The following is a 7,952-nucleotide window of genomic DNA, read 5'->3' as shown; positions in this document are numbered from 1 at the left end:
GCATTTACTAAGAAGTATGTATATGGTGTAACAGAGGCCATTTCAAAATCTCTCAATTTCCTTTATTTAGTACATTTTGAAGGGTAGTGTTGTCCAAAAATTTTAATGATGGTAGTGCATTAAATGCAATACCCTTCAAAATACACTAAATGAAGAAAATTGAAGGATTTTGAAATGGAGAGGATCCTTTTTCGTAACAGAGACACTGTAAGCTTGCCTTGTTTGATCTAATCTGACGAGTAATATTAAATGTTGAAAACGTATATATTATCAATGAATCATATTGAACAAGCACACCAGATCTAAGTAGAGACAGCCACATGGGATAAGCTTTTTGGTAAAACCAATCAAACCTATAATATTTAAAATTTAATTATTTTTCCAAATCCAACGTTGCAAATTAGGGAACCCAAATTTAACCTGAATCTATATCTCTGATCTCTCCCTTCTCTCTCGACTCTCCTCTCACGGTCTCCACCATCCTCCTCGCCTCCTATCTCTGTTGCCGCCCCCACCACTCCCCCATTGCCCCCAACAGCAACCACCACCACCACCACCGCAGCAACCACACACCTCGACGCCTGGCTGAAGCTGAACGGCTCGTGCCCGGTTTCCAGGAACTTGCCGCTGCCAACCCCGCTGTCAACCCCGCTGTCCACGCCGCTCTCGGAGGTCGTTTCACTCTCGCAGTACGCCGTGGATCGGAGGCGGAGGAGGTGATAAGATTTGTGGGTTTTTCTTTTCTTTTTGGGTTTTTTTTTTTCTCCGTTTCTTCTTGGGTGGTGGGTGGTTTGGGGTTTTGCTGTTTGATGTGTTTGTTTGGTTGCCCAGAAAAATGTGTAAATATTTTTGGATAGATAGGTAGTGGGGTTTCTGTTTTTTACTGAATTATGGTTTGTGTTTGATGAAATTAGAGCAGAAAAAGTATCTAACAGATGGGTGTTGGTCTTTCACATAATATTGAATTCTAGGATTGAATCATTTTTGCCAAATGCATGTACATATACATCCCAAAATTAATCGAGCTTGAGCTCGAGCTCGACCAAAATAGACGAGCTCGAGCTCGAACAGGGTTCCAACCCTATCGAGCCGAGCTCGAGCAACATTTCTAGGCTCGTGTTGAGCTCGAGCCTGGCCTCAAAGTAGACGAGCTGAGCCCGGACAAGCCAAGCTCGCCCAACTTTACATCCCTAGGACTCAGGGGTGATCCAAAGAGAAAAGTGAGCTCTTAGGTTATTATGAATCTAGCTGATCATTTTGATCTTTTTTTTTTGATAAGTAAGCCGAGTTGTTTGTTAGTGTGTGAATCGGCATCTATCTTTTGAGTAGTTTTGTCTTGTTCATTATCTCCTGGGTCTGGCTTTAAATTGGCTTATATATTGGTGTCATTTTATTTTTTATTTTTTATTTTTAAATTTTTTGTATAGCTGAGAAGTTGTGAACTGAAGATGGTGAAGTTGACGATGATTGCTCGCGTTACTGATGGTCTTCCACTGGCAGAGGGGCTTGATGATGGCCGCGATTCAAACGATGCTGAATTCTACAAACAGCAAGTCAAGGCGTTGTTTAAAAACCTCTCAAGGGGCCAGAATGAGGCTTCAAGGATGTCAATTGAAACTGGCCCTTATATTTTTCAGTATCCTTGTGAGTTTGTTTATGAATGTTGCCATGCCATTACGTTTTAATTCCTCTGTTCATGTATTACTTTTGAGAAAAATAGTTTTCCAGTATTGTTCCTGGTATGGTTTGGATATATGCAATCTCTTTGTCAAACTTAACTCGACTAAGCATCAATCCCAATTAAATTGTGGGTGGGGTTCAAACACAATGTGAATTATGTAGTCTTAATGAGACTTGTAGATGAGTGTGTGTAGGGTTGTAATTGAGCCAAATATTGAATGTTCAAGTTTGATTCATTTAATTTTGTTTTGAACATGAGTCTAGCTCGAGCTAATTATCGAGCTAGATAGTCTATTAAAACTTGGTACTGGTTCATTTACTTTTTAATTCTTGTGTAAATTCATAGTTAATTAATTATTGTTAAGATTTTATCATTTGAGTTAATTAGACAAATTAACTCAAATCTTAAACAATCCAATCTCGATTCTATATGTATGTTTTATGGTATATATATATGAATTTATTATACGCACATAATTACACTTATCTACATATAAACACAAATATATTTATATCAAGACTCACAATCATCATAATTTAAGCTATATTACATTAGGAAGATAATTCCTTTTATCTTTTTAAATACTTAAGATGTTCACATTACATAGTTAAATAATACTATAAAAATAATAAAAACGAATTTATGTGAGTTATACGAGCTTATATAAGTCGAACAGAGTTTATATGAGTTTGGCTTGTTTAAAAAATGAGTCTAAATTTATTTTCAAGCTTGTTTCGTTGAATAAATGAACCGAACTCGAGTTGAGTTTATACGAGTCGAGCTCGAGCTGTTTACAAACAACTCTGTTCATTTACAACCCTAAGTTTCTGATATTAAGTTCCCTGATCTAAGTTGTTCAATTCAAATGATTCTGCCCTATTTGACATACTTGAGATATGATGGGTGTGGCAGCTTTGGGTAGAACTTATGCTGTCTTTTCTAACATGTCTTGACACTGAACTATCATAGTTGCAAAAACTTTTGGTTTGTGGAAGAGGCTCAGTTATAGTTTGTTACTCTTTACATCAGTCAAGACATTATATCTTCTTTTTATATGATTGTAACACTCTAGTCTTACATTGGGAAGATTATTAGCTCACATAGAGTGTGTGGAATATAAAGGAGTTCATGTATGCTAAGTCTCACATTGCTTCCTTACTAGGTGAGACTGAACTTCATAAGGGATTTTAGAGAATTCCAATTGCAACTTGATTAGTCATTTTAGAACGATAGTGCATATGTGGCTAGCGTTTTCCTTGGGTCATTACAATGATCCATTAAAATAATAATTTTTTATGAATGCTAGAATTATTTTAAGGTTACCTTGACATAAGTTCTTAGTTACATAATTGATGGACGCGTTTGCTACTTGACAATGTGTGACCGTGCTTATCCTAAGAAACTTGCCTTTCAATACCTTGAAGACCTCAAGAATGAATTTCAGCGTGTTAATGGGCCTCAAATTGAAACTGCTGCCAGACCTTATGCCTTCATTAAATTTGGTGGGCCTCACTTTTCCTACACGGTCCTTTTATGTGCTTCATATTCTTACAACATTGTTTTTGGTGCTTCTTCTAATGGGTTTGAGTTTTCCATTTCTTTTTATGTTTAAAAGACACATTCATACAGAAAACGAAGAAATTGTATCAGGACACTCGTACTCAGCGGAATATTTCAAAGTTGAATGATGAACTCTATGAAGTCCACCAAATAATGACTCGCAATGTTCAGGAAGTTCTTGGTGTTGGTGAAAAGTTGGATCGTAAGATATTCCTTTTTTTAAAAAAAATAAATACTGAGATTTAGTTATATCGTTTTGTTCTTATATTTGTTTAAAGCTACCAACATAATGGAACTCTTCAAGCTAAGGCATTGTTAAATTCAGTAATTCATGTCTCTAGGATCATCATTTCATTAACAGGCCTGCAAAGAATATATAATTCAATGTCTTGGAGTGCCTGTATCTGTGTGCTTGGAAACCATGTATGTTGCTTTGTTTATAGGTGTTTGAAATTAGTTGTGTAACAAGATAATATTACAAAAAGATTCACCATGGTCAACATAATAGTAGAGTGCAATAGATATTTATCCACATGTAAATGGATCTCATTTGTTATATTAGAGTCCTCATGTTGTGGTGTGAGGAGTGTTGAAAGCATAGTCAGACTTGCTTTAGAATTCTGGTTAAGGCTGGCTTGGGGTTTATGAGCTGTGATCAATATTTTTTTGTTTGCTATTGTCTCCTACTACTTGTGAACTTATGTTTGTGACATCAAATGATATGGTGTCAACACAAAATTGTAGTTGCACTCCTCTTATTTTTTATGCCAGTCTTTTTTTTTTTTTTTTCCCTTTATATAGATGCCACACATTTCTGTTTCTCTAGATTTTTACTTTGTAATGTTCCTTCATTTTTGATAGATGCCTTTATTTTTTTCCTTCATAAAATATGTGTCGTGTATATTACAGGTCATTTAATCTCTTTCAAATTTTGATTTTGCAGAGGTCAGTGAAATGTCAAGTCGATTAACATCAGAATCTCGTATATATGCTGATAAGGCAAGAGACTTAAACCGACAGGTTAGTTTCATCCGATTAATGCATGAAATCCATGAGAATTATCCAGCTAAACTCTTTGCTATGTGGAGTCCTTGTGAGCATACTTGAATGTATGACTGAAGTTGCAATCTGTTTGGCGCACAGACACACCTGTGAAGCCACATTTGTGTTGCTTATGAAAATTTTCTAAAAGAAAACTTTTTACGTAATGTGATTTTTCCCTTTATGATACTTCACAGCATGCAATTTTGCAACACAACTTTACCCCAACTCTTTGAGCTGTTTTTCATGCATCTCTCTCTCTCTCTCTCTCTCTCTCTCTCTATATATATATATATATATATATATATATCCTCCAAATAGATATTGTGAGGACTCCCACTAGGGTATGGACGTTGCTTAATGGTTTCATTGGCACTGGTTGGTTCTTTGTGCCTTCAGCTTCATTGAGTCATTGTGCCTTATTTAGATGTGAATATAAAGATAAGATCCCAAGGGGTTGGCCCAAGTGGTGGAGGCCTTGGTCTTGAGGTATCATTTCTTCAAGGTCCAAGGTTCAATATCTTATGAGTGCAAACAATCCTTTGGGGCCACACCCTCTGGTGAAAAGCCAGCAATTTAACTAGTTCTGTGTAGGAAAACTTCCGAGGGTGCGGTGCACGGGACCGGGGTTTACTCTGCAGGGGTGGGTTCGAAGGGCCCTGCCTTGGAGAGGTTCCCCGGCATAAAGATCATTGTTAAGTTTTTTTTAGATGAGACATACACTTGACACCTTTCCTAATAAAGATTTTTGATGATAGAAGGGACTGTCTGACTATCCAGCCATCTATGACACTAAATTTACACAATTATATGCATAATCGTTGAGTAATTTCCATTCGAGGACATTTATCAGTTGTCTTTACTACATAAGTTTTCTTTATGATTTTGGCAAGTCATGACATTTTCTTTATTAGCGTCCTTTCGGCTGCCAAGTGTTTTTCTAAGATTGAATTGTCTCTCTCATGTATCTGATTATTTTTGGAAGATGAAGTTTACTTATCTGCTTATGCATCTCTTTTTTAGGCATTAATACGAAAGTGGGCCCCTGTTGCCATTGTGTTAGGAGTGGTCTTCCTCCTCTTCTGGGTCAAAACAAAGATCTGGTGATCACACTGATCATTCTGAAAACTGTTGCGGATTTTCTCTGTGCTTCTTGTGGCATTATAGTCTACACCCCAAATCTTGTTGTCATCCACATATATACTTGAATTGTGTTTCAAAATGAACTCTTCTCTTATGTTGACGGATTATGTTACGGAAAGTAGTCTGGTAGGTACCTTTAACACCAGATAAAGAGCCAAAATATATTGATCGGAAATATGAGAGATGTTATTATTACTTGCTACTTTTTAATATGCTTCTCTTGACTATTACTCTGCTTAATTGTAATACTCTAGAAATGATTACTTTAACCTTTCTAATTCTAGCTGCATATTTTTTAGCTTTCATTTAGTGGCACAAAGTTAGTACTCTTCAACCAACCTGAATTTTATAAAGCTCTGCCCAAATATTCTTACTATTTTGGTAAAGTGGAGGATGGTGATATGCTGTACCTGATTAGGATTCTTTAGAATTCTTAAGATATTCTACAATGTAAATTTCCTTCATTTCTGAGCATTGTTTTCAAATTAAATTGTTGGAAGTTTGCCATATCAGTATTCATCACTTTTAATAACTCAACATAAATAATTTTAATGTTTACCATATTTCACCACATTTTAAAAAGTGATAAATGCTGATATGGTAACGTCTCGCCATTTAATTAGAAAACAGTGAAGAGGATTTGATGAGTTCAACATGATAGAATACCTTAAAGAAATCTGAAAAATCTTGATTCTGATGTACCCAATGGAAATTAAGGTTTGAGGAATGATCAGGTGAAGCTTTGTGATGAATGTATAAGGTCAGTTTACTTGCTCCATATCTATGAGACTATGACTGGAAGATGGCTATTTTTGGATTGAGCCAAAATGTTGCAGCTTGTGGTTCACTTCATTGCACAGAATTTAAGTTGGTGGGCATAGTGAGCCACTTATTGCTCATATCTTGTCCATGGAGTAATGCTAGGATGAGGATTTTTATTCTTCTTGTGCCCTCTCAAATGTGAGGTGGCTTTTAAAATTATCAATAGATCAAAAAATCTAATAATAATTATCTCAAATTTAATGATGATTTTAAAAACAACATTACATTTGAGAGGACACAGAAGACAAGAGTCCTTCTTCTAGTATTACTCATTGTCCATGAGATCTAAGGTTGTAGAAGGCTTTGGTTGGGAGGATTGCATAACAAAGTAAAGCAATTCGTGAGCCTCCTATTTTCTTTTTGGCGTAAAGAGTTGTAGTTCTGTTAAGTGGTGGGGTAATATCTTTTTTCCTGATATACTCATTTATTAATATGTGAAACTTTGCATATCAAAGATTTTAAATAAAATAATATTAGATGATAATTCGTGAGCTAATAGTGATAATGATTAAATGAACATAATCTGTGCAAGCCCAGGCAGCAAGGAGAAATAATCCACATATTTTTAATGCAGATATTCTTTATTTATAATTTTAGTTTAATTCTAATTGACTTGAAGGTAGACAAGATAATTGTAGGGTAGACGAAGGTTGAGATTTGAGGACAATGGTTAGTTTCATATTTTATGTAAAATTAATAAGGCAATTTAGTATGTTCCATTGGAGTATATTTAGGGGTGAAAACTTGGTCCCGGTTATTGGCCAAAACCGGCAATCGGAACCGGGGTACCTGATTTTTGATTTCTGAAAATTGGAACCGAGTTCGGGTACCCGGTTATCTGGACCGAGTAACCTGTTTTCTTTTTTTGCATTTTGGGATTATTTTAGGTATTGAGCTTAATTTAACCATTTTGTGCCCATTAAAAAAAAAAAGAAAAAAAGGTAAAGTCCTCTTAACTCCTTCAAACTATCACTCTAATGACAATCTCCCTCCTAAACTATCAATTGCGACAATTTACCCCCCAAACTACCAAAACAATGACAATGTGCCCCAATGCTAATAAAATGACAAAATTATCCTTACTAAAATAAAAAAGAATAAAAAAACTAAAAAATAAATAAAAAAACAAAACGGGGGTGTCGGATTCACTACCGCCTGGCGCTTCGCGATCTGCCCCACTAGCCTGTCCCTGTCCTTTGTGTATGCCACCACCGATGGCGTCGTTCACTGCCCCTCCGCATTAGTCATGATCGTTGTCATCCCTCCCTCCATCGCTGCCACTGCCGAGTTCGTCATCCTCAGGTCGACCCCAAAACCCAGTTTGTGACTCTAAATTTAGATTCTTGCCCTCAATTTCATAACCTATTTAGGACCTTCCCTTAAGAAAGCTAGCTATTTTATAGAATAAAAAAGAAATCAAATGACCAGAATATACAATCTAAATTAACAATAAGTTAATAACCGTTAGCCACAAAAAAAGAAAAACAATAACACTATTGATGTCATAGATTTTCGAGTGGTGACGTGGCACGCCTTTCAGGAGGTGTTGAGAACTTCGAGGATACGTCTGGCTACATAGAAAGAACAACAGGGTCAGAGTCTCCAGTGGCTTCCCGGCGGGGAAGCTTCGATGCCTAAGTTAGAATTTGAGGAAAGAGTGTATAAACAATCAAAGTTTTTGAGCTAGGATTGTGCTTACCTTTGA

The 7,952-nt window shown here is 36.1% G+C and overlaps 1 protein-coding gene across 2 annotated transcripts; it reads left to right on the top strand.

Moving 5' to 3' along the window:
* The first annotated feature begins 394 nt into the window (after nucleotides 1-394).
* Nucleotides 395-5,635, top strand: LOC132187750 (25.3 kDa vesicle transport protein SEC22-1). Of its 2 annotated transcripts, none has more exons than XM_059602168.1 (6): nucleotides 395-716; nucleotides 1,428-1,636; nucleotides 3,023-3,183; nucleotides 3,297-3,443; nucleotides 4,185-4,261; nucleotides 5,306-5,635. In XM_059602168.1, exons 2-6 carry the CDS (start codon nucleotides 1,449-1,451, stop codon nucleotides 5,387-5,389), a joined length of 657 nt encoding a protein of 218 aa, XP_059458151.1. In that variant the 5' UTR covers nucleotides 395-716; nucleotides 1,428-1,448; the 3' UTR covers nucleotides 5,390-5,635. The 2 variants fall into 2 exon arrangements, with proteins under 2 accessions (XP_059458151.1, XP_059458152.1); XM_059602169.1 differs by having other exon boundaries at nucleotides 395-728.
* Nucleotides 5,636-7,952: the final 2,317 nt, after the last annotated feature.

This window comes from Corylus avellana, chromosome ca7, assembly GCF_901000735.1.
Source record: "Corylus avellana chromosome ca7, CavTom2PMs-1.0".
NCBI classification, from domain to species: Eukaryota; Viridiplantae; Streptophyta; class Magnoliopsida; order Fagales; family Betulaceae; genus Corylus; species Corylus avellana.
Note: the sequence above shows the minus strand (reverse complement) of the source record. Positions and strands in the feature narration are given on the sequence as shown.

Excerpts from the sequence above, each read along its gene's own strand:
- LOC132187750 (XM_059602168.1), top strand. The coding sequence starts at position 1,449 with ATGGTGAAGTTGACGATGATTGCTCGCGTTACTGATGGTCTTCCACTG. Across the intron at positions 3,184-3,296 it reads TTATGCCTTCATTAAATTTG|ACACATTCATACAGAAAACG; the intron begins GTGGGCCTCACT and ends TATGTTTAAAAG. Across the intron at positions 3,444-4,184 it reads TGTTGGTGAAAAGTTGGATC|AGGTCAGTGAAATGTCAAGT; the intron begins GTAAGATATTCC and ends TTGATTTTGCAG.